Genomic DNA, 27,139 nt, shown 5'->3' with positions numbered 1-27,139 from the left:
ACCAAGCACATGGCTGCGTCTTCCTTTCTACTTTAATATCACCTGGGCTTTTTCTTTTCTTTTATTTTTTTTTTATTTTTATTTTTTATTATTATACTTTAGGTTTTAGGGTACATGTGCACAATGTGCAGGTTTGTTACATATGTATCCACGTGCCATGTTGTTTTGCTGCACCCATTAACTCGTCATTTAGCATTAGGTATATCTCCTAATGCTGTCCCTCCCCCCTCCCCCCACCCCACAACAGTCCCTGGAGTGTGATGTTCCCCTTCCTGTGTCCATGGGTTCTCATTGTTCAATTCCCACCTATGAGTGAGAACATGCTCACCTGGGCTTTTTCTTATTCATCTCATTTCTTATCTTCAACCCAAGATAATTTAAAATCACTAAATCTTGACTCCAGTTTTAGCACTGAGTCACCTTCATTCCTTTTCTCCCTCCTTTAGGGAAAAGAATTATACCTCTCTTGAAATAAATTTAATTTCCTCCTGGAGCCTGCGACACCACCTTCAACTTCTGATTACCTACTCAGTGGTTGGAAGCCGCCCCAGCCTGAGTCAAGCCTTGCGGATTCTACCTTGACTCAGGCACAGGCCACCCGCGGGCCTGAGCTGTTCCACCCCTCCGGGCCTCAGTCTCCTCCTCTGCAGAAAGAGGGACTGGATGAAAAGATCTGGGAATCAAAGCACCAGAAGTCTTCAGTGACTCTGTGACATTCTTGCAAAAAAACTTAAAGTTGCACTCACAGTGCCACCTACTGACATTTTTGGGAAATGTTTGCTGTTTTCACCAATTTTGAACAAATACTTAATGATCAACATTCTATTAGTTGAGGTAAGAGAAAGGTAGCCAGGGAAGAGGCCAGCTCCGTCCTTTTTTTATTTTTATTTTTTTGGAGACACAGTTTCGCTCTCGTTGCCCAGGGTGGAGTGCAATGGCGTGATCTCGGCTCACTGCAACCTCCGCTTCCTGGGTTCAAGCAATTCTCCTGCCTCAGCCTCCCGAGTAGCTGAGATTAAAGGCACCCGCCACTACGCCCGGCTAATTTTTGTATTTTTAGTAGAGACAGGGTTTCACCACATTGGCCAGGCTGGTCTCAAACTCCTGACCTCAGGTGATCTGCCCATCTCGGCCTCCCAAAGTGCTTAGATTACAGGTGTGAGCCACTATGCTCTGCCAGCCAGCTCCGTTTTTATAGGTGCCCACAGGGGCGTGAGGAAGCAGTGATGATAACAACGGTATCACGGCAGTAACACTCATCATGTGCGCACCACAGGCAGGCACTGTCCTAAGTCCCTTACACAGATGATCGGAGCCCACGTCATCTTCCCCAAAGCCACAGGAAGGATGCTGCTATGGCTGTCCCCAGTTCACAGATGAGGCAACTGAGGCTCCTATCGGTCATGTGACCGCTACTAAACCGTGAGGAGTGGACTCAGCAGTGCACCTTCTCAGACACTCTGCCTTGGGGGTCTGCGTTCTGTCTGCTGACGACGCTTGGCCCTGCTGCTGCCCTCAGACAATCACTCTTGCTTGCCTTAACCCTGGCTCAGCTCATCTTCGAGGGGACAGTGGTTGCTAAACTCACATCCAGGGAGATCTCATTTTGGCTTAGACGGTGGAGGTGAAATGCTCCTATTCCACCCCCAAGTGCTCAGCTTGGGTTCCATCTGTTCTGAATGACAGAGGGTGGGACCCCACTGTGTGACACACACTGCATGCATGAGAAGGGCATTGCAGCAGGTGGCTAAGCAGCTCTCTGCTGCCACCCCCCACCCCCCTCCCCAGCCAGCATCCTCTCAAGGAGAAAAGCTGTTCTCAGCCAGACCTTCCTATTCCACTCCTGTCATCTTCCCAGGGAAGCTCCCTTCTCCTAATCCTTTTCAGGGGACCTGGGCTCTAGATGCTGAGAGTGTGTTGCTTGAGCCTTGCTGAGCTAACAGTAGGGCAGGGGTTCTGACTCAGTCTTTCCGTGTCCTCTAATAAATAATTCTCTGATGCTGAGCACATGGTCATCACCTGAGGAAAACCCCAGACAGACTCGGCTGGGCAGGGCCCTTCTCCGCGGCCTCGTCCAGCAAAGTTGACTGCAGCGGCCTTACCTGTTTGTCTGGCAGACCCCGTGATAAGCCTCAATGGCATCCTCCTGGTCAACATGCTTTTCACTGTTAGGCCAACTTGATCTGGCATTAATGTTCGGCTCCTAGAAAGCCCCAGATAAAAAAATAACTCTGGTTAAACAATTGCCACAAAATGGCTTTATATACAAACAGGTATAAAAACATGCCTTTGGGAAAAGACAAAGGCCTGGAAAGAACAGAGATAACCACAATCAAACCCAGGCCAGGAACATGACTCCAAAAGGTCACCTTGGAAGAGACACAGAACAACGAGGCCAGGCTGAGACAGAGCTGCATGTGGGGCAGTGGGGGAAGATGGCCAGGAGGTACCCCTGGGAGGAGAGAGCACCCAAGCCCAGAGCACACAGGTAGACCCTGGTTCAGCTGGAATCCTCCACACTCGTCAGCACCTGCTTACCCCAGCTGTCCCGAGGCTCATGCCCAGAAGTGGCTCAGTTTAGAGCCCATGGAGTGACCTACGTGGCCTCTGTCCCCACCCTCTGGCTCTAGTCTGTCCCAGAAAGTGAGAACATTAGGAAAATACAGTGAAAAGGACTTGTGACCCTGGAGGACTGAGAAGGACCAACGACTCTCTCCACTCCAGAAAGCAAACATCAAGGGGTATGAAGTGAAAAGGCCACCCTGAGGTTACCTATTAAACATCTTCATAATAACTTCAGAAGAGTCTAGAAGCTTGTAGCTGCAGCCCCCAGGGAAGGTCATGCTGACAGGGCAGCAAGTCTTTTGCTCTGCCTTTCTAGAGGAGACCCCACAGCGAGAGACTCTGCTCTTTCAGGTTTTAGACCCTCGTGGGTAAAGATACATTAAAAAAACACTAATCTACCACCTAGGGTCACCCTTCAGCAGCCCCACCGCGGGCCGCCATCTTGTTACCGCGTTCCTGCCGGCGAGTCGCCGCTGGTCGGCGCTCACGATCTGGGTCCTGAGGATGAGCACCTCCTCCTTGCGCACCTCGAGCTCCTCGTGGGCCAGCTTGAGCTGGTTCAGCAGGAGGCTGTAGCTGTCTGGGGAGCCGTGGCTGGAGTTATTCTGCGTGGCTTGGTCGGCCACGGCTTTCCTCAGCTCATTCAGGTCATTCTTCAGCTTTTTGTTCTCTGACTCCAGCTCTTGCCTCTGGAAGACAGCCCAAGGGTCGCTGCCATTACTCCCTGCCGTAGGACCCTCTCCCTGTGTGGGCCTCCCCTCCTCCTGTCCACTGGAAAACTTCGTTCTTTAAACGTTGAAACACATGGAAAGTTCTGACTGCCATCAGCAAGCAGTCAAAGCTGGGGCCTGCATGTGAACTCATGACTTCAAGTCACAAGCGTGAAGCACCTGCACAATGCCTCCAGAGCGGCAGTCTCCAAAGTGATTCAACAGTGTTTGTGTTTCTAAACATGTTTGGCTGTGAAACTCTTCCTTGTGGAAATGCTGGGCTCACAATTTTAAATGACATATAGTAAACATAAGAATTTCTAGAATCCAAATATGCTCACACGCTTTGTGACTTTCCAAGAAAAGATACAAGAATGCAGGATTTCCTAAATTTATTTGCCCAGAGAACCCCTTGCTCCCTATTTTTCAGGAAGCATCATTTTTGTCCTGGACTAATTAGACTTGGAAGATACACCAGAGACACAGTTTTGTTGTTTTGGTCATATAGAAAGCCACCAACTGTCACTGTCAGCAGAGGAAAAATACCTACATACAGAATCGAATGTGCTATTGGAACTCAACTTTGGAACATACTTCATATTTTCTGGCTAGTACATTTAACTTTGTGTTTGAGATGAAGTCTGATGATCACACACAAACTGCCAGCAGGACCCTGGGATACATGAGATTCAAAATTTCCCAAAGGAAACCCAAAGATGTGGATGAGTATGCATTGGTTGCATGTTTGTTACAGAGCCATAGCATGATGGAACCAGGAGACCGCTGGGGAGAATGAAATCTCTTGATTTGCTGAGTGAGGGAGCTGAGCCCAGGGAGGGGGAGGGCTCCCGACTCCTGGTCCAGGGCGCCCCCGTGACTCCACCATATATGTGGTGATTTCCAGAAGATTTAGAACCATGCACAGAGATAACTCTGCAGACATGATGAGGGCCCCAAAATAAGGTGATTAATAATGATCACTGATGAGTCACCAAGCCTATGGTGAGTCTATTTACTAAGTTCAGGAGTTAAGGATCCCCTCAGTGCCTGGGCGATCTTCTGGCAGCCAAGGTCATCCTCAGGAGAGCCAGCGTCACATGCTAGAGGAGCACTGGGTGCGGAGGCAGCCCTGGGTCCCCTCCTGGCTCAAGGTGCACACTGCACAGTCCTGGAAACTTAGCCTCCTCAGGTGTGGCTTAAGGGAGTGAGAACAGCTGGTGGCTAAGGTTTCCTCCAGCCTTGATAGGCCAGAACTGAGCTCAGTGACAGCTGTCGGCTGGGTGCCTGTGCTGACAGCCACGCCAAGCCCTACTCAGCTGTGAGATTGTGCCTCAAGACAAAGAGAGCCAGGTTGGGTGAAAGCTCTGGCTGTTTTTCAAGGATTTCTACCCAGGGCACATCTGTGACATTTCTATTTATCCCATTCTCTAAGCATTCCTGGACACCATCTCCCCTAACCATACCCCACTGATCCCCTACCCATCACCTCTCCTCTCCACTCCCCTCTCCTCCCCCACAGGCTCACTCCCATTCCCTCATCATCCTTTCTGGTCAACAGTGCCAAAAGAATATGCATGCTTTATTGTGGTAAAAAATATAAAACACAAAATTAGCCATCTTACCTATTTTTATTTATTTATTTTTTTGAGATGCGAGTTTCGCTCTGTCGCCCAGGCTGGAGTGCAGTGGCGTGATCTTGGCTCACTGCAAGCTCCGCCTCCCAGGTTCACGCCATTCTCCTGCCTCGGCCTCCTGAATAGCTGGGACTACAGGCGCCCACCATCATGCCTGGCTAATTTTTTTTTTTTTTTTTTTTTTTTTGTATTTCTAGTAGAGATGGGGTTTCACCATGTTAGTCAGGATGGTCTCGATCTCCTGACCTCGTGATCCGCCCGCCTCGGCCTCCCAAAGTGCTGGGATTATAGGCATGAGCCACCATGCCCGGCCCCATCTTACCTATTTTTACATGCACATTTCAGTGACATTAAGTCCATTTATGTTGTGCAACCATCCACACCATCCATCTCCAGAACTTTTTCACCTTCTCCAGCTGAAACTCTGTCCCCATGAAACACTAACTCCCCATCCCTGCTCCTTATCTGCTGCAACCATCATTCTACTTTCTGTCTCTGAGTTTGATCCTTCTAGGTACCTCATATAAATGGAAACAGATGAATTTGTGTGAAAGACATATTTTTGATGCACCCAAATGCTATGCCATTTCAGTTGGAGAATAAGGGAGTCCCATTCCCCAACCCTGCCTCCCACCAATCTTCATCATCTACCTTCTTCAGGCCAGGCACTGTGCTAGGTGCTACAGGCACAACACCTGCTTAGAACCTACCAATTACACTAAAGTACAGATCATGGCACTGCAGCCTGGAACACACCATGACACGAGTAAATCCAGAGTGACTGGGGAACACAGAAGAATGCCATCCACTGACTCAGAGGGGTAGGGCCAGAGGGTAAGGGGAGGGAACAACTGACAGCTAAAGGACAGGAGCAGCTAGCTATGTGAAAAAGGCAGACAAGAGGCCTCCAGGTACAAAGGCCTCAGAGAAGGAGAACAAGCAGGACTTGCGGGGGAAATGCTGTCATGCAGAAGGCAGAGCAGCGGGGGTGGGGGTCAAGAGATTCCAAAACCCAGGGAAGGGAGCTGGATCCAGGAAAAGGCAGTGAACTGGTCATCGCAGAGCTTCAGAAGGGGTTCCCTGGTTTCCATGGGGAGATGGGCCACTTGGCTGGAGTACAACGTGGCATGGCCCATGGCAGAGAGCAGAGGGAGATGTGAATGAGATGCAGAGATTTAGGAGGGGGAATTGTCAAGACCTGGAGACTGCTTGGATGTGGGAAGTGAGTGGGAAGGAAGTCTAGATGCTTGGGTGACGTGTGTCATCTATTGAGACAAGATGGGGTTTCAGGGTTCAGATGTGTGCAGCTGTAGTCCCCACGGCACAGTGAGCAGTTGGAATTATGGGCTAGAGATGGATCAGTATGTTGGTGAGGACTGAAGTCTTGGGAGGATGTGTGGGTGGGTGGGGGTGAAACCGCCCTAGGAGAGTGTGCTGAGGCTGAGCCCTGCACACCGCATGCTTCTGATTTCCTGTCCCTGGGTAGCCCTAGGTTAGCTGGACATTGGACTGGGCAGGAAACCTTTCTGTAGAGAGTTTGGGTGTCTGTTTCTTAAACTTCAGTCCATCCCTGGAAAGCACCCTATGAGGATGACCACTACAAAGTAGATAGTTCACACGGGATGAGCGTTACCACTGGAGGTGGCACAATTTTGAATAACGGTTCATTGAAATTCTATATATAGTCAACACTATACCACCATTCTATAACTTTGTAAGATTTTAAACCAGTAAAACTGATCTGTGTTCCATAAAACAAGCTAAAGTTGTGAAAATGGCTCTCACAAATCTAGCCACAGTAAACAGTAATGGATACAGTTTGTTTTAAAATTATGAGGAATTTTAATAAAATGGACAGTCCAGTTCTCTCTCAAAAAAAGCCTAGTTTCATCACAGGATTATTTATAAAAGTAAAACATGAGAATATATTCATCAGGTAGAGAATGGATAATTGTGATAATCCTGTCATAAAATTTTAATCAACCATGGAAATCATGTGTACAAAGACGTAGAAAAATGCTCGTTATAGTGAGAAAAAAAGCAGAATAAAAATTATATATAAAACAACTATATAAATATGCATATAAAAAGCATTAGAAATAAATATCCAAATAATATCAAAGACTGCCTTTAAGTGGGAGGAATATGGATTTTTAAAAAATTCTCTAAATTTTCTTGTATTTTAAAATTTTTCTAAGACGAACAGAATAAATTTACAAATAAAATGAAAAATGTCTATAAAAAGGATACATTAAGGAGAAAAAAAAAACACTCAAAGGATTTTCTCAGTTGAGTCTTTTCTGATGCACGTTCAACATTGGATAAGCCAATGGCTGGATAGTCAGTTGAGGTGAAAAGTGTTTAAGTGCCAAGCTGGACTCTTAGTTCTCTATCATTCTTGCACAAACTCTGAGTCAGTGGGTACCATCTCCTGTTTTGAATCCAGCTCTGGCTGATAGCAGGTCGATAAAGAAAAACCAACACTGCTGCTGGCCGTAAGCAGGGTCTGTCTGCCCAGCCAGCTTCCAGGTCAGCACAGTCATGGCTCCTTTTGGCTACCAGGCCTGTCTCAGGCACGAGGGAATGGTGAGCCTCCCACTCTGCTGATCCTAGAGCCACCCCTCCTGCTCTCACCATCCCTACCACTCATTCTCCTCTGCTTTTGCACACTGGCCGGGGCTAATAGTCACTGCAGGGAGACCCATCTTCCATCCACCCTACTCAGGCCTCCGGGGACAATGCTCTGCAGGAGTGACTGGCCCTGAGAACCCTTCTACATGACCTTACCCCAAATGGGGGCACCTAAGCCTTGTGCAGGGTACGTAGTCAATGTGCTTCTGCCGAGAGCTGCAGTTACTTTTTGCATTCCAGAAGGATCAGCAGAAATTTCTAAAATTCTGGTAAAAGGGTTTAAGCAAAAAATCACTACTTGTCAAGGGGTCTTCCTAGAGTAGCCTCATCTCATGCATGTACCTGTGGGCAGCTTTTTCAAATCCAACTGAATAAGGATCAGGTTGGAAGAGGCAGCTGAGTGGCCAGGTGTGTCAACTCATCATCTTAGCGCTTTGACTTAGCTGCTCAGGTAGAGTCTATACTTTTGGAGGGCACAGTACACTTCCCATCCCTTTGCACACTTCAGAGCATTCAGGAGGGATGTGCACAGCAGGAGCTCACTAAATATAAGCTGACTGTGTTCTGCCTAAAAGCCCAATTTCCATTATTATAAAAAATACTAGTAAGTGGTAATAAAGTCCCCTGAAAGTCTGGGCTGGACCTGGTTGAGAAGCACCCAAGCCAGCCTCTTCAACATGAGTGCTTCCTTACAGTGGGTAATTTTAACCCCAGGGGTCCCCAGGACCAGCCTCTGTGACAAGGCCCACAGGTAAAATCATTTCATCAGAGACAATGCCGGGAAAACCAGGTCTCACACCCTCAGAATCCTGGCCTAAGTCAACAGCAGCAGAGTGGAGCAGCTATTTAGACTTGTGGCAGTTTAAGACAAATATTTATTGTGCCCTCTCTGTGCCAGGCCCCATGCTTGGCAGTGGAGACGAGGCCTGTAAAATCAAGAAGGGGCATCTTCCTCAAGGACAGCTAAATGGGAGGAGGAGTTTTTGCGCTGATTTTAATGCAGGAGTCTGGGAGGCAGTTTCGTGGGTAGGATAGTACAGTGGTTCTCAGACGTAAGTGGGCAACAGAATCCCTTGCAGGGCTTGTCAAAACAGATGGCTGGGCCCTATCCCAAGCTTCTGATTCAGCAAGTCTGGGAGGAGACCTGAGAATCTGCATTTCCAGCAAGCTCAGTGATGCTGATGCCATCAGTCCCACATCTACTCCTGGGAAACTACTGGGCCCCTCTCATTAGTCCTAAAAGGATGGGTGGGATTGATGCCCCGAAAGTGCTACCTATAATAGTTCACATGCTCATCTTCATCCCCAGGGGCTAAGCCTCCCTTGGGAAAGGCGGGTGAAGGCTGGCATGCAGAAGTCCCCTTGCTGCACGCATTTATCCCACTGAAAGACTCCCAGGCTCCTTGGAGGGTTTTGAATCTTTGGAATATCACATGAGGAAAGTAAGTCTAATCAACAACTCCAGAAGGAGATCTCTATGACACACCCTCCTATGCCATCTCTGTGGCCGTGGTTGTTTAAAAAGTCAAATGGTGCTGGGAAACTAGACATCCACAGCAAAAGAATTAAGTTGGGCTCTTACCTCACATCTTCAACAAAGATTAACTCAAAGTGGATCAAAGGCCTAAATGTAAGACCTAAAATTGTAAAACTCTCAGAAGAAAACATAGGGCAAAAGCCTTATGACATCAGATTTGACAACAATTTCTTAAACATGACACCAAAGGCACAGGCAACAATATAGACAAATTGGACTTCATGAAAATTTAAACATTTTGTACACCAAAAGACACTATCAGAGTAAAAAGATGACCCACAGAATGGGAGAAACCATTTGCCAATCATGTATCTGATAAGGGATTAATATCTAGAATATGTACAGAACTCCTAAAACTCAACACAAAACTCCAAACAGCGTAATTCAGAAATGGGCAGAAGACTGAAAAGACATTCTTCAAAGACTACATAGAAATGGCCAATCAACACATGAGAAGATGCTCAGTATTACTAACTATTAGGAAAATGCAAGTCAAAACTACAATGAGACATCACCTTACACCTATCAGAATGGCTACTATCAAAAAAAGAAAAGAAAATACTAAGTGTGGGCAAGGATGTGGAGAAACTGGAACCCTTGTGCACTGCTGGTGGGAATGCAAAATGGTGCAGCTGCTATGGAAAACAGTATAGCAGTTCCTCAAAAAATTAACAATAGGATGGCCACATGATCCAGCAACTCCACTTCGGGGTATATACCTAAAAGAACTGAAAGCAGGGTCTCAAAGAGATACTTGTATATCCCTGTTCAGTACAGCATTATTCACAATAGCCAAAACAGAGAAGCAACCCAGATGTCTAACAAATGGATAAGCAAAGTGTGATCCCTATACACACAATGGGACACAGTCTTAAAAGATGGACACATGCTACAATAGAGATCAACCATCAGGACATAAATGTTAAGTGAAATAAGCCAATTACAAAAAAAATACTATACGATTCTACTTATTTGAGGAACCCAGAGTTGTCTAATGCAGAGAGACAGAAAGTACAATCGTGGTTGTCAGAGGTTGGGGGAGGAGGAACTGGGGAGTTGTTAATGGGTACGAGCTTCAGTTTTAAAAGATGAAAAGAGTTATGGAGATAAGTGCTGGTGAGATGCTAGCATAACATTATGAGTGTATTTAATATCATTAAACTGTACACTTAAAAAGGGTTAATTACGATGGTAAATTTTTTGTGTATTTTACCACACTTTAAAAAATTAGAAATAAGCCATGGGAATGATTCAAGGCTGTTCTCCTGGGCAATGTAGCTGTTACCAGAGTTATTTATTTTTTGACAAGTCAAGTGCAGCAGTAAGACAGGGGAGGGAATAGAACAAGGAGTTCTATCTGTAACAGACTGTGAACAGTGCATTGAGATAACTCACTACATTCAGACCAACCAGCCAGAGTTATTTGTAGTCCTGTAAGTGACTGGCAGGTAGGCTAAATTCCCACATTACCACGTCTTTGAGGATGGGAATGGGGTGGGCCTCTTCTGAAGCCCCTTTTCTGCGTATTCCTCCCTGACGTGAGACCCGCTCACCTCCCACTGTTCTACCGCACTGTCTCCCTGCGTGCCAGCAGAGGACACACTGGCAGATCCCTCTGCCCTGTGTCTGCCCATGCAAGCCTTGATTTTTTTCCTAAGTGATTTCTAATGGCCATATTTTAACTGAAATTGTATTGGGTAGGTCACATATTTATTATCATTTCTGTAGTAGATACAAATTTTTCTTCATTCCAAAGGGGAAGAAACTACAGCATGGAAAAGGGAAGCTACCTGCTTATGGCTCTCCTTGTTAGCAGACTGGGGCTCAGGGCCTGATTTCCTGATGCCCAGATTTGTCATCTGCCCTCTGCTGGGGAAGCGTTCCAGGAAGCCTGTCCCATAAGAATCTTACCTTCAGACTATTGTAGGCCAGATCTGCATCCGGGTCCAAATCTATGTCAGTCTGTAGTGGTTCCGCCTGCATGGATAGAGACACAAAGATAAGCGCAGACCTCGAGCAAGATATTCCACAGAGGTGTTTCCAACTGTGGTCAAACTTGCTCATCCTGCCTGTGCGTGAATACCCAACATCCCCACCCTCCACAAGTCCACTTCCTTCCCACCTTCAAAGTGCAGCTCAACACTCCAGCCTACCATGAAGTGCTCCATCAACACCTCCCTCCTGTCCCCATCCCCACCTTCACTCACATGGTCCCCACAGGCACATATAGGTTGAATATGTATAGCACTGTGTTATGGCTTGAATTTTGCCCCCCAAAAGATATTCTGAAGTCCTCACCCCTAGAAACTGTGAATGTGACCTTATTTGCAAATTGGGTCTTTGCAGATGTAATCAAGTTAAGCTGGGGTCATTTAAGTGGACACTAATCCAGTCGGAAGAAGACACAGGGAAGATGACCATGTGAAGATGGAGGCAGAGGCTGAAGCCACGCAGCTGCCAGGCAGGGAACACCAGGATGGCCAGAAACATGGGAAGTTGAGAGAAAGGCATGAAGCAAATTCTCCCTTAAAGCCTTCAAGAGAACACGGGCTGTCAACACCTTGATTTCTGACTTCTGGCCTCCAGACCTCTGAGAGAATGAATTTTTGTTGTTTTGTCATCCAGTTTGTGGTGTTTTGTTTCAGCAGCCCTAGGAAGCTAACACACACTGTAAAACTACGTCTGTAGTAACAAGGCTAACAAGTTACGTTCCAATTTATGAGGGAGGAAAGCTCCCCAGTGTGTTGTTTCCCAACTAAACTCTAAGCACCTTGCAGAGAGCTGTTTCCTCCATGACACTACCGCAGGTAGTAGAGATGGCCCACAACACTCTGTAATGCTGTCTGACATCAGAACTCCAAAGCTAGTGCTTGTCTATGGCAATTTCTGGAATAACAACTCACTAGGATTCAGCTGAGCAAATAATTCCTCAGTTATTTAGCTGCTATTAGACTTAAATTGCCAATAAGAAGGGGTAGAAACAGCTTCATAAATGGTTAACTACTTGGAGCAATTTCAAGTACTGTGATAGTCCCTGAATAAGATGGATTTTTGGAGGTAAAAATGGACAGATCACTTAATGAGATTACCTACGTGCTAGCTAGCAGTGTTAAGTCCTCCCGCTGTGGATGCACTAGCGTGCCCCAGGCTTGAAGACAGGAACAGGATCTGAGCATCTCCTGTACTACTCCCAGTTGAAGGATGCCTACACTTACCGCACTGTTTCCAGCCCTGCAACCTGGGGTTAAAACCCCTCCAAGGTACCAGTGTCTGTTTTGCCTCCACCACCACCAGTGGTACGGGTGGCTATGGCTGTCCAGGGTCCGCATTCAACCTGCTGCTCCGGTGAGAGTTCTGTACTTGTGTTCTATGTAGCATGGATTTGCCATGTGTCCATGGATGATATTGAGTACATTAGATTCTCAGAAAATGGAGATCACCTACTTAGACTCAAGGGGCTCTATTAAGATGGGCTGGCAGTCATGTTTGTAAGTGGGAAGCCCATAGGAATCACCCTATTGGCCAAGGTGACTTTGTTAGGCTTGAGAAAGGGAGGTGGCTGGGTGGGAGGTCAAATGCACTGACTGTCATAGAGGACCCACCCTCACGGCGCCTCAGTCACTCCCATACTGATGGTACATCCCACGGGCTTCCCTGCCATTCCTCACTCAGTGCATGGCCTCTCTCTGCAGCTGAGACCTGAGCCATCTCTCTCCAGAATGAAGACCCAGGTAGTTCAGGATCCCTCTTTGGACCAACAGCGAATCCAAGAACTTGACCTCCAAAAGCTCCATTTCAGGGTGCTGTAGAGGGATCCCATACCCTCTCCCAACCCACTCCTGCCTTTCCTTCCTTAAACTGTCAGAAACAAGGCCATTCTCCCTAAAGAGAGATCCTTAATATACATGACAGAGCTATGGCCCAAGCCTAGAGTTCTAACTATTGTTCAGTGGTTATTTTGGAGGAAAAAGATACCCTTTTTTATTTGGTATCCAGAGAAGTTCTAAAGCCAAGATTCCAAAATTAGTTGGCATGTCTGCAGTGGGGAGCCTGGAGAATGAATCTTTAGGTACAGCTGGATAGGCCAAGAACTTGTACATCAGGCACCGCCTGATGTTATCTGTGTAGCTTTTCATAGATTTGATTTGCACTTGCCTGTCAGGGCAGCTTTCCTTCTAATTCAATGAGTCATTTAGAAACCTAATCTTTTCACTTTCCATTCTGAATCAAGTCCACCTGAGAGATTTAAACCCATCAGCAAGATTTACCTCCCCACTTACTGCTCAGGGAGAAAAAAAACAAGAATTTGCTAGCAATATAGATCAGAATCTGTATCACAATTGATTGCAAAGGGAATACAGGTGGTGCAAAAAATGACTGGACACAGAAGTGAGGGAAGGGGTAGGGATTGAGAACATGGGGTAGGTGTCAAACTCCACAGTTAATAATTCAGGCCTGAGAACGTACCAAAGGTCTTTTTCAAACCCACTATGAGGTCAGCTGATGGTATAACCCATGGCAGAATTGGCCTTGTACCCTTTAGAAGTGGTCCTTCTATCTCCAAAGAAACAAATGGTTCTTTCCTCCTTAGCACTGCTATAGTCAATGGATTCTCTACTCCTATGGCACCAACCTGTTTGCACTCAACTTGCATTTATTTAAGTGCTACCAATGTTATTTTTTTACTTTTCACCTGTGTTATGTCTGGTTCTCCCACACATAACATCTAAATTCCTCACAACATTTAAATTCCTCAGTGGCTGAGGATTTCTCTTATATTGTTATCTGCTGTCCTTTAATGAACATTTTGTGTACCTATTACATGCCTGGCATTGGCATAGTCCTGAATGCAGAATGGGTGCCCAACAGTTCCTTGAGATGGAACAATTACTTTTGGGGCTACTAAGATTTCAAACAATATCCTTTCTAGACCCAAGAGGCTGCTGATAATCTGGACTGAGGCAAGGGTGCAGCCATGAGAGAGGAGGGTGAGTGACACACCCTCAGTCTGCCTCTGACCCAAAAAGGCTGAACCCAAGTCCATGCAAGATCCCAGGTATGAAAGGGCGATAGGTTATCTCTGTGAACATTTGACTTCTGCTGTATTTACACTCTTATTCCACACCCTGGTCCTCCTGGCAGGGAGCTTCCCTCTTTGCAAGTAGGTGATGATGCGACAGACTTCCCCCTAGCTTCACCAGCGGAAACCCGGGGCATGAGGGAGCTTACTCCAGTTCAGCAGGGTGGTGTAGGGGCATTCAGAGAAGACTCAGCATGACTCCAATGCACTAAGGAGGAGCCCTCTGTGACTTAGCAGGAGCACAATCCCATGTGGTCACACATGCCACATGAGCCCTGGACACATAAGCTAGATTGTTCTCTCATCCAAGCACCATAAGAGCACTGCAGCCCCTTCACGTACCTGGACTTTCTTGCCGTCCTGCTGTTCTCTCTTCTCCAGCTGCACTTGCAGCTTCTTCCTCTCCTGCTCCAGCTCCCGTACTCTCTTCTGCAGCTTCAGGAAGACCGTCATGTCCATGGCTGCCTTCTCCAGGCCAATTTCCTTCAAAGGAAGACAGGCGCAGAAAAAACGTTTTCCTAAATACATGCCTTAGGGAACACACAGCACTTCACTGCCTCCCTCTCTATCAGCCATCTGTCTCCCCTCTCCTCCCAAACATCAATTTACATCTCAAATACAAAGCCAATGACAACCAACTAACATTTCTCATATCACAGTTGGTGCTCCAGGCTCATTTTCTGTCCAGATAACATCTGAGTCTCAGCCATTTATATTCCTCCTGTGTGAGCCACTTAAAATGACCAATCACATATTCCAAGAACAAATGGATAAAAACACAGGCATTTTCTTTGGAAGTTAAAAGAGCTCACTTCTGGAAAATGGTCTCACACCAGAGAAACTATAGAACTTGAGACATAGCACTTGCTGATGAAGAATCAACGTGGTTACCAATCACTGCAATGTGCTGTCAGCCATCACTTGATTGCATCTTCAAATGGAATCAATGCTTGCTCTGCCCTGGAACCTATTTATCCAACGGATCTTAAAGCATCCATTTCCCGATTTTGTTCCTTTTGGATTCACACCTGAGTTTGCCCTCCAGGACTCTAATGCGTGGGGATAGGGGTGTACAAACACGTGTATCTGCCTGTGAATGGGTAATGTGTATGAGCACATCCATGTGGATTTTTAAGCACATGTATGTACATGTGAGACAATATAATTTGGTTTCTCCAGGATTTAATGAGCACTGGTTCCACCAGTGCTTCATGTTTAACCAGCACTGGACCAGTCTTGGCTTCCTTAAAGAACATAAACCCAGTGATGACAATGCTTATGTCTAGGTGTAGATAGTCACACATACAAACACCAGGGTGATAAGCCTGGAGTTGAGGCTGACTGAAACCTCCAGGGGCCTAGACTTAGAAGACCGCAATGCAAAGCCAAGCATCTCAAGCCAGCACTTATGCAAGGCTTACTAAGTGCATCCGGCAGGCAGCAAGCCATGCAGAACCGCACAACAGAGAGGAGATCTTCAGTCCTGGAGACCTCCTTCTCTCCCTCCACCCTCTGCTCCAGGATTCTCTATTGCTCATGGTCTCTTATTTTTCTTTATAGCACTTAGCAGGACCTGCAATCATATCGCATGTTTCTTCCCTAACTGCTCATTGACTAGCTCTGTCAGACGAGGGCAGGGACTTCTCTGGCTCAGTCACCACTGTTTCTCTAGCACTGACCAGCAGATCCTGCACAAAGAACGGCTCCAAACCCATTTGTTTTTATTCTGTCTCTCCTCCATGTTATTTCCACATACTTTACAAGGTTGTGTGTGTGTGTGTGTGTGCGCATGCACGCGCGCATGTGCATGTGATTTTCTTTTCAAACGCAAGAGGAAAAATTGTATCTTTTGTACCTTTGACAAAATTATACACAGACCACACAGTCCACCGTGTGGTATATTTAGTGACTGACTAAGAGGCTATTACCAACAAAGATACAGTCACCCAGCATACTTTCATTCCAAATATTTTTTGTTGTTCTGAGTTTTATCCAGCTTCTAAGTGAGGGGGCAATTTGCTTGTGTATTTATTGATATTACTATATGCACTATGATATTAAGTGGGGATAAGTTGTATCTATTTTAATGACTTAGCTGTTCCTTCTTAGACCACCTATTTCACCTCTCTGCATCAGTTTCTTGTTTTTTCAAGAGGAATCAGAGATCCACCTTCTTCTTTCCTTTCTGGATAGGGCATAAGGTGAACAATAATGTATTGCTTTGCACAGTAAGTGTTAACTCCAGAAAACTGTCCCTAAATCCACTGTAGTCCAAGTGATCCTGCTCTTGAGAATTAGCCCCTGGGCACTCTGGTCACCACCAGCAGAAGAGTAAATTTCTCTTGGACAGTTCCACACAGAAAAAATACTCCCTCTGGAGGAGGACAGTACCCAAGAGCCTGCATCACTCACCTCCACCTGCTGGAGGGCATCCTCAGTGTCTCCGATCTCAGATGTGGAGATGGAGGGGTAATTGGAGTCAGATTCTAAGCTACTTTGGTTTGATGGGTTCCGCCTATGACCTGGAGTTTGCTGTTCAACAAAAAAAATGTGAGAGCTCATTAGGATCTAATGTTCATGAGAATTTACCTCTCATGGTGGCAGGCCGTAGAGTTATCCTTCTGCCTAATTTGTCAACAAGAATAGGTATCATTGCTTCTTGGAATGATGGCTAAATAGAGCTAGCCCTATGAAACATTTCACCTACAGTTCTTACTGTAGTCATCCACTTTTCATCCTTAATGAAATGCAAATTCCTAACACTTGGGTCAATTTCTCCGAGAAGTCCTGGAAAAACCTTTCACTCTCGCACAAAGGCAGTCACATTACCCACTTCTCCCTTGAAAGGAATGTTCCACACCTGCCCAGAATGGCCCCTCCCTTCAACTTGCACTCCCCAAATTTTATGAAAATAGTAGCATGTTAAAAATAGTTTACCATTTATACTGTTCATTTAAAAATACTTTTTTTTTTCCTGCATCTGATTTGGCTGTCAGTGTGAAAACTGAGCTTGGTAGGACAATTTTAGACTTCTCTGGATGTTCCTATTCAGCTTTTCTTCCTGGCTTCTATGCAATTAACTTACTCCATCTTGTTTGAATACTCATTTCTGGAGGAAATGTTTACATGGGGTAAAAAAGAATGACAGATCCTAAAATATCATAAAATTGTCTCTATGTATACTGCATCTCATCAGATTAGGAGACACTATCAGGCCCTTGTGGGTCTCTCTGCCACACACACACTAATGAAGCTGAGAACTCCCACACCCCATTACTGTCTCAACACAGGAATGTTCCCATAACAGGAAACAGGAAAGATAGCACACTTGGGTGGAATGTTCCTTAAACTCATAACTGAGATCTTCATGACCCCAAAGTTGGAAAAGGAGCTGTCAGTAGGAATGAATCACCCAGCCCAGCTACTTTTGCCTCTCTGCAGTAATGGCAAGTGCTGCACATATGACACATGGACTGAGCATCAAATATCAGAAAGCAGTGCCTGGGATTACGGGGTCAGAAGCTGGACAGGAGCCGGGGACCCATGCCATGGCACAGCAGAAGCACCCCCCTTGCCTTTATGATGGTCATCTCATCCAGAAGGTTGTCATATCTCTGCTCCAACTGTGAATATTCCTTCACAAGGTTCTGGTACCGGGATCGCTCCTCCTCCAGTTCTTTCTTCATGAGGAGATTTTCCTTCACAGAGTTCTGGGCAAATTCATCTGGAAAGCAACACGCTAAGCTGCAGTTTTTCTGGATAGATTCCCTCACATGTATTGACTCATGCTTTCTGATTAATCTCTTGTTAAGAGGCTGCCCATGACGAGCTCATCAGAGGCTCTTGATGAATCTATTCTGCTCCTCACCTACTGCAGAGCAAAGGTGAGTCTCATTATTCTGGCTTAGTCTTCAGAGAGCGAGAGAAAGACCCTGCTCTCAGGGAATGGGGAGAGAGAGGTTGGCAGCATAGGTGAGAATTCCCTCAGTTGATGCCCCAGCCTCTCTTCTGCCAACTGTCACAGCAATTGCTCGCAGCATTCCTGGAAGAATGAGGGCTTATTCCACACTCCTTTCCTAGTCCTCATCTTTCAGTTCTTAGGAGTGCAGGGAGATTAAAGGCGACTGGGGTAAAAGGAGGGAAGGCAAACAGAAAAGGATGGGCTACTCCCCTGCCAAAACTTATTCACATTAACGGACAGAAAAGTGTTTTAAAAGGACATTTAAAAACAGTTCACATTTTCAAAAAGATGTGATACTGGGTATGACTGTGAGGTCATGTGGTTCCATCCTCTTGTGACATGAATGAGGAACCTGAGGATGAGAGAAGGGGATTTGCTCAAAATCACAGTGAGTTGGAGCAGAAACTGGGGTCTGTGGACTCCCCCTGCTCCTCCACAGCCGAGTGGCACATGGGGACTGATGGCAGCCCAGGAGCTGGTGGGCACTTGAGAGAGGCTGACCTGGGATCTGATTCAAGACCCTTTCTTCAGTAAACATTAACAGATGACCCACTGGGTAGAAGAAACCATGATGCATGGATGGACACAGCATGACGACAGCTCCTGAGCACTCGCTGCATGTCATGCACCCTCCTAAGCACTTCACGTGCAGCCTCTTCCTCATTCCCCCCATGAGCCCCCCGATGTCTGGATCTTTATGTCCATGTAGTAGATGAACGAACTGAAAGCCTATTCAAGGCCATATAGAAGCAAACGGCAGAATCATGCTTCAAGTGCGGGCCTCCCTGACTCCAGGTCTCATGTACTATGTTGCCCATTATACGTGTCTCACCTCTTTAGACTCTTGAGGCCAAATGTCCTAGCGGGATCTTAAAGGTCATTATTCTTTCTTCATCTTCCTCTATTAAAATCCTTTCCCCAATGTAGCCTGTAGTCTAACTGCACACTTGTTAGGAGTCTTTGGGGAAGTCAGTGAGGAAAAGAGATTAAAACCCCAAATAAAACTCAAGTGCTTTGGTACTTACTTTTAGACTGGCACAGGATTTGGTTGTTGAGCTGTTCTTTCTCATCTTTCAAGAGAGCATTTTCTTGCTCCAGGTCTGCAACTCGCTGGAAGAGAGCAACAGGGGAAAAATGTCTCATGATGCTGGGAAGAGGAGAGGCTCCTCTTGTGGGATTTGAATTTTAACTGGATATGTGTAAATGCTCTTTTTGTTTAAGAAAATTGATTTCGTTAAAGCTTCTTTCGTTTTCAAGGAAAAATTATGTACTAAAAGAAAAATCCCATTGAAACAAGACAGATGAGCTCAGCACTATTTATGGTCATCTAATGTCCATTAAAGCATCATGAAAAGTCTATCCCAAGCTCACATGCCTTGTTGAGGAACTTGCAAAGATAACAGGCTTTCTGTAGAGAGCTGAAGGCCTGTGCATCATGACCAAGTCAGCATTCCACTGAGGCTATATGATCCAACAGCAAACTGTTTATCATGAATGCAGGATGTGGGCAAACTCACATCTGCACCTGCCACCAGAAGGTTTGCTGAGTGCAATCACTCCCTGGCACCGTGCTCCTTGAGGTTATCTACTGGAACATCTGGAGACTACTGTTCAGAGAATGCAGTTGTGCAAGCCTGCACCGAATCAAGCTGCTGAGTGACAACCACCCCCTTCTCCCTATCTCTTTTACTCAATAAATACGAAGGGAGCTAAAAGCTCAGGGCCCTTGTTTACTGGAAGCAAGGAGCCCCCGACCCCTTCTTCCAAATATACTCTTTTGTCTTTGTCTTTATTCCCGCGTTCATCCCCTTTTGTTCAGTCCAACAGGGATTGGGTCCATGTCAGCTTTCATGTTTTTGTATTTCTTTGCCTGTTTTGCTAAATTTTGAGCTCTCAACTCTGGTCTTAGGAAGGCCAAAAGCTCACAATGAACAAATTATCTCTGGTCTTCATCCCACTTGCTTTACCTGTCTTATTGGACCAGCACAGTTCAAATTCTGGAAAAGAGATGACTTGCTATTGACATTCAACTGTCTAATCTAGTGTTGGACTTCTGATGATGTTGACAAAACCAAAATAAGCTGACTCTTACCAGAAAAGAAAGGTATAAAAGAAAAAATACTAATTAAAGAAAAATTGTAGTCTACTCAAAGAGGAGTAAGAATTAAAAGTGTGAAGAGGCCAGGCACAGTGGCTCACGCCTGTAATCCCAGCACTTTGAGAGGCTGAGGTGGGCGGATCATGAGGTCAGGAGATCGAGACCATCCTGGCTAACACGGTGAAACCCCATCTCTACTAAAATTACAAAAAATTAGCTGGGTGTGGTGGCGGGTGCCTGTAGTCCCAGCTACTTGGGAGGCTGAGGCATGAGAATGGCATGAACCCCCTGGGAGGCGGAGCTTGCAGTGAGCTGAGATCGCGCCACTGTACTCCAGCCTGGGAGACAGCGAGACTCCGTCTCAAAAAAAAAAAAAAAAAAAAAAAGTGTGAAGAAAGTTTTTAAAAAATGTTTTTGCTATTTATTATTAGAGCAACTATTTGTATGGGTTTTTAAAAAGTAACAATTCAGCTGTGTTCTAAGAGAATTTGAAATCATTAGTTGGTATAGAGGAGGATGGGAAAGGGTCTTTTATAACATGGGGGCTAAATTGCAATTGGTTCACCTTTGCGCTTCGATCCCCTGGAGATTCATTCTGCAGGAGGCTGTCAAGTAATTTTCCCTACTAAAATCACATCCCTGCCTTTGTGACATGAATGAGGACATAGTTGAGCATTGCAAAAAACAGGCAGGGAGAGAATGAGGAACACATGCCAGTGCCCCCTCAAAATTCAGGCTTCCAGACCTGAGATCTCCCTTCCCCTATGGCTGGCTGATCCATCACCATTCCCCACAGAATGATCTCTTGTGATCACATCCTAAGTGTGGTATATGGCAAAGACAACAAGTTTCACAGCCACACAGATCCTGGGCTCTATAAACCTGTTTCCCCCTCTATAAAATGGAAACCCGGCCAGGTACAGTGGCTCACGCCTGCAATCCCAGCACTTTGGGAGGCCAAGGTGGGCAGATCACGAGGTCAGGAGATTAAGACCATCCTGGCCAACATGCTGAAACCCTGTCTCTACTAAAAATACAAAAATTAGCTGGGCGTGGTGGTGCGTGCCTGTTATCCCAGCCAGTTGGGAGGCTGAGGCAGGAGAATCGCTTGAACCAGGAAGTCGGAGGTTGCAGTGAGCTGAGATCGTGCCACAGCACTCCAGCCTGGCAACAGATCAAGATTTCATCTAAAAAAAAAAAAGAGGACACCCACTTCACAGAGTTTCTCGTCATTCAATGAGATGACGCATATGAAGTACCAAGCAAAAGTCACTGCATAGAGCAGTTGATCAATATATGTAGATGGTTCTACATTACTCTCACTGGGCATGAAATGGAAATACACACTTTAAAACCATTCCACCACTTACCAAAAATTTAAACAGATCTACTCTTTACAAATTCTTCCAAAAATTAGAAGAAGGAACACTTCCCAATTCCATTCTATGAGGCCAGTGTTACTCTGATACCAAAACCAAAGAAATCACAAAAAACCAAAACTACAGCCCAGTATCTCTTATGAACATAGATTCAAAAATCCTCAACTAAATACTAGCGAGTGTTTATGATAAAAACACTCAAACTATGAACAGAAGTGAACATCCTCAACCTGATAAAAATTCCATAGCTAATACCACACTTTATGATGAAAGACTGAATGCGTTTTCCTTAAGATCAGGAAGACAAGGGTGTCTGCTCTTGCCACTTCTATTCAGCATTGTACTGAAGGTTCTAGCCAGGGCAATAGGCAAGAAAGACAAAAGCATCCAGAATGAATGCTATCTGCAGATGACACAATCTTGTATATAGAAAATCCTAAGAAATTCACTTAAAAACTATTAGAATAAATGAGTTCAGGTTGCAGGGTCCAACTTCAATATACAAAACTCAATTGTATTTCCACATATTTGCAATGAACAATCTGAAAAATAAATTAAGAAAACTATTCCACTATAATGGCATAAAATACTTAGGAATAAATTTAACAAGAGAAGTATAAAATTCATACTCAGTAAATGAAAGAACATTATTGAAAGAAATTAAAGATCTTAATAAATGGAAAGACATCTTGAGATAATGGATCAAAACACTTTTTAAGATGGCAACACTCCTCAAATTCATCTACAGATTCAATGTAATCCTTATGAAGATCCTGCATGGCTTCTTTGCAGAAATTCATGAGCTGTTCCTTAAATTCATATGTAATATCTAGGGATCCAAAATACCCAAAGGATCTTGAAGAAGACGAACAAAGCTGGAATAATCACACTTCTAAATTTTAAAACTCACTAGAAGATAAAGTAATAAAGACAGCGTGATACTGGCATAAAGACAGACATACTGATCAATGAAACAGAATTGACTTTCACATTGACAGTCAATTGATTTTTGAAAAGGGTGCCAAAACAATTCAATGAGGAAAAGAATAGTCTTTTAATCAAAGGTGCGGGGACAAATGGATATCTACATGGAAAAAAATGGAGCTGGATCACTACCTCATAATATACAAAAATTAACTCAAAATGCATTAAAGACTTAAATGTAAGGGCTAAAACTATAAAACTCTCAGAAGAAAACATGGCAACAAATCTTTGTGACCTTTGGATTAGGCAGTGTGGATCCCTCATGAATGCTGTAGCACCATCCCCTTGGTGAACTTATCCCTCACTCAGTTCACAATAGAAGGTGTAGGTGGCATACACGCTGTTAACCACAGCACTCCCAGACTGTAGTCTTGGCTCAGGTTTTAGATCATAGGTTGTTGCAATGAAGTTACATGTTCTTAGGTGGCATTCATAGGACTGGAGATTTCAGGACCTACTTGGTGATGATGTCATGCACTCTGTGCTGGTCAGATGGCATATTCCATTTCAGAGCGATATTGACTGTGTGTAGGATGCTCAAAGGATAGCGAGGGGTCTTGGTCTTCTCAGGTGACCTACTGCTCTGTGAGCCATCTAGATATTAGGAGGATGTTAAGGGGAAGCAAAGTTTTCATTGCCCTAGCGTGAACTCAGTGAGGGATGAGTTCTCACTGAGTTCACGCGAGATCTGGTTGTTTAAAAACGTGTGGCACCTCCCCACTCTCTCTTGCTCCTACTCTCGCCATGTGATACCTGCTCCCCCTTCCCCTTTTGCCATGACTGGAAGCTCCCTGAGGCCCTCATCAGGACAGATGCCAGCACCACACTTCCTGTACGGATTATAGAACTGTGAGTCAATTAGACATTCTTTACTTACAAATTATGCACTCACAGGTGTTTCTTTTGTTTTTGTTTTTTGAGATGGAGTCTCTGTCTGTCACCCAGACTGGAGTGCAGTGGCGCAATCTCAGCTCACAGCAATCTCTGCCTCCCAGGTTCAAGCAATTCTCCTGCCTCAGCCTCCTGAGTAGCTGGGATTACAGGCATGCACCACCATGCCCGGCTAATTTTTTTAATTTATTTTTATTTTTTTAATTTTTAGTAGAGACGTGTTTCATCATATTGGCCAGGCTAGTCTGGAACTCCTGACCTTGTGATCCGCCCACCTCAGCCTCCCAAAGTGCTGGGATTACAGGTGTGAGCCACTTCGCCCAGCCCAGGTGTTTCTTTATAGTAACGCAAGAACGGTCTAATATAGTAGCTGTCCTCAGAGAGTGTCCAGCCTGGCAGGGATGAGGGACAGGTGCATAAATAGTAATGATATCAATAAGGGCTGTAGCAGCTTCCTAGAAAGCAAAGTTTTTCAGCCTTGACACTGTCAACATTCTGGGCTGGATAATTCTTTCTTGGGGGAGTAGGGGACTCTCCTATGCATTCCTGGGTGTTCAGCAGCATCCCTGGCTTCTACCGGCTAGATGCCAATACAACACACCCTCTTCCCACCTTCAATTTGTGAAAACCAGAATGTCTCCAGGCACTGCCATATGTCCCCTAATGGCAAAATCACCCCTGATTGAGAATCACTACAATAAGGTGATTTAGAAGGAAAAGAAGGTAGCCTCAGGGTCCATGAAGGCTTCACAAGAGGTGGGGGTCATCTGGATTAGGCCTGCAAGTGGGATGTCTCAGGCAGCTGAGGGCCATTCTAGGTGGAAAGAACAAGTGCCTAAAGGTCTGGAAGGAGGAAGGGCACGGGTTTGGGAATGTGAAGAGTTCTACATTGCCAAAACGTGTGGTTGCGGCAGGGGCACTGAGAAAAGTCAAGACTGGGTAGGTAGAGAGAGGGAGAATCAGCTTGTGAATGGTTTCTCTTCCTTTGTCCTCAGGAAACACTGAACTCCTCTTATTCTCCTAACTCCACCTGGGTGGGCCCAGCTCCCCTCCCCAGCCTCTTCCTGCCCTCCAGGATCTGCCTGAATGTTTCACTGTTCCTTCTGCCAGGCTCTGTTGTCCCCATCTTTTACTGGTTACTTTCTTCTCATTATTAGCTCTTGACCAGCACTCTCCTGGGAAACATTCCTGTACCACACGGGGTGGTGGGGGTGCCCCCGTGCTCGGTGTCCTCCTCTGACAGGGCCTGCACATCCCTCCAGAGCCTATGAGACAGCAATGCTTCCTCATACATCTGCCTGCTCAGCCTAGACCAGAGTCCTCAACATGGACCAAGGGACTATATTGCCAGACTGTCACATCCTCAGAACCCAGGCCACCGCCAGCACCTGAAAGCTTATAAAATGAATAGAAAGGCCCTGCATTCCCTCAGTCACAAATAAGGGCTCCCTTTAAAATTGTTTTTTTTTTAAATAAGTGTGTTTACAGTTGACTAAAATATCTAGAATACATGAGCTTGTTTAATCAAATAATTCAATTTAGGGAACACATACAATGTAGGAAAAACACTCTTCAAATGCATCTAATTTGCTATTACTGGAGGCAGTTCACCACTCAATGACTTCAGGAGCACCTTTAAATTAGGTTGGCAAATTATCAAAATAGGTTTCACTTTTCTAGACATACAAGTAAAATCAAACTGAAAACAACACAACAGGAGAAACCACATGGTATGTACTTTACAAAATAAAGCCTAGGGTGGTGCAATGAAGCATGATCTATGTCATATTTAGGAAGGCAGCGGTCTTGTCCCATCCTGCCAGGAACAAGGCCATACCCTCTGAATCAGTCAACTACTGGTAGGTTTTACAGCAGGCTGTGAAGTAACCAGACCTTACCATGGAGCAAAACTTTGCTTCCCCTTAACATCCTCCTAATATCTAGATGGCTCACAGAGCAGTAGGTCACCTGAGAAGACCAAGACCCCTCGCCATCCTTTGCGCATCCTACACACAGTCAATATCGCTCTGAAATGGAACATGCCATCTGCCCAGCACAGAGTGCATGACATCATCACCAAGTGGGTCCTGAAATCTCCAGTCCTATGAATGCCACCTAAGAACATGTGACTTCATTGCAACAACCTATGATCTAAAACCTGAGCCAAGACTACAGTCTGGGAGTGCCGTGGTTAACAACACGTATGCCACCTACACCTATTGTTTTGAGGCTCGTTTCTTCCCTCTGTTTCCCTCTTTGATTCATGAATGTAGGTCTCTGACTTGGCTTTATTATTCTAAGCCATACCTTAAAGTGGCATCAGGGGGATTTGCGTTTCTTGCTTGCCTAAACAATTTTGGAGGTAGGCCCATGTTCCTGATCTTTCATGAACAGCAGGAAAGGACCAATCCCACACTCAGCTCCACACCCCGGGTGGGTGAGAGAATGCTTCCTTGATCATATTTCCCCAGGTACCAGCCAACCCCAGTCTTCCCAGCCAGCTAAAAACAGTTGTTGGCAGACACAGCAGGTAACAAACTTCTGCAGCCAAATGGCCCCCACTTTGTGGTTGTCAGGGCTGCAGGGTGCAGTGGGAGACGCTTTAACAACATAAAACAGGCAGCTGCATCCCCTGAGCATGATAAATAACACCTTAGGTTTCAGGACTCATTCAACACCATTCAGCAGCTCCTTTTTTTGGACTTGGGGGAGTGGTTAGTTTTAACTCTTGCAGGCACTATTACTCAGTGTTTCTTCTGAAAGCTTATTTGGGACAGCTTATCAGAATTAACACTGGAGGAAAATCCTGTATCTATGAGGCTAATACAGTACCTATACTAAGTTAAATAAATGCCCCAGCAACATGCTAAAAAACTGTCTTTACTAGTTTGTCTTTGGGGATACAAATGTAGCTAGGGGCTTTGTTTTGTCTTATTTTTTCAAGTGGGATATTAGTACTGTAAGAAGACCCAGCACAAGGTTTCTAGTAGCAAACATGGGAAAACTGGTTGGACAACGCTGATCAGAAAAGGTTCCTCTGCCATCTGTCCTTGATGCTGTGCAGTTACCACATTTACAGGCATGGCCCTAGGTAGGGACAACACCTTTAATTCTCCAAAAGCTTAAAGTGTTTATTTGACCATTTTCTGAGAATGTTCTTCTAAGTAAGCATAGTATGAATTTGTTTTTTAAAGTAGTTGAGTTATTAAAGCAAAAGTTGAAAATCAACATTCCTTGGATAGTAAGACAACTTGGAAACGATGGCTAAAATATCTTCAAAATTGTCCTGCAGATGTGTTTTAATTCCTCTACCACCCCTAAGCTCACAGAAGCTGAAATGCCTAGGACAGAATTGCTCATCTCTCTGGAGGTTTCACGGGTCAAGGCTGCCCTTGAAGTCAGAAGATCCTTCCTGATCTGACTGCACTGTGCTCCTGCTGTTCACCTCCTCACTCCACCTGAGCCCAGTGAGCACCTCATTGGTCCTCACACCCACCCAGCCTACTCCTGCCCCAAGGCATGTGCATCTGTGCCACATCTGTCACCTGTTATCCCCAAATAGCCTTGGCTTATCTTCTCACTCAGGTGTCTTCTCAGAAAGACCTTCTCCGGCCATCAAAAGTGAAACCATACCCCTCAGGCCCCCACAGGTCGCCCTCCATCCCCTTT

General features: G+C 45.4%; 1 protein-coding gene across 4 annotated transcripts in view; it reads right to left on the bottom strand.

The window, feature by feature from the left end:
• MYO5B (myosin VB) overlaps positions 1-27,139 on the bottom strand; it is a 363,462-nt gene that overhangs the window by 35,361 nt on the left and 300,962 nt on the right. For all 4 annotated transcript variants that reach the window (XM_063639552.1, XM_055299641.2, XM_055299651.2 and 1 more), the window contains exons 23-29: positions 19,144-19,228; positions 17,733-17,881; positions 16,570-16,689; positions 14,500-14,640; positions 10,989-11,054; positions 3,015-3,254; positions 2,103-2,203 (exon numbers count right to left, since the gene is read on the bottom strand). In XM_063639552.1, coding sequence (XP_063495622.1) covers positions 2,103-2,203; positions 3,015-3,254; positions 10,989-11,054; positions 14,500-14,640; positions 16,570-16,689; positions 17,733-17,881; positions 19,144-19,228 — 902 coding nt within the window. The remainder of the gene's footprint in view (positions 1-2,102; positions 2,204-3,014; positions 3,255-10,988; positions 11,055-14,499; positions 14,641-16,569; positions 16,690-17,732; positions 17,882-19,143; positions 19,229-27,139) is intronic.

The sequence above is a fragment of the Symphalangus syndactylus genome, chromosome 1, assembly GCF_028878055.3.
Source record: "Symphalangus syndactylus isolate Jambi chromosome 1, NHGRI_mSymSyn1-v2.1_pri, whole genome shotgun sequence".
NCBI classification, from domain to species: domain Eukaryota; kingdom Metazoa; phylum Chordata; class Mammalia; order Primates; family Hylobatidae; genus Symphalangus; species Symphalangus syndactylus.
The sequence above is the reverse complement of the archived record's forward strand: the minus strand, read 5'-3'. Positions and strand labels throughout refer to the sequence as shown.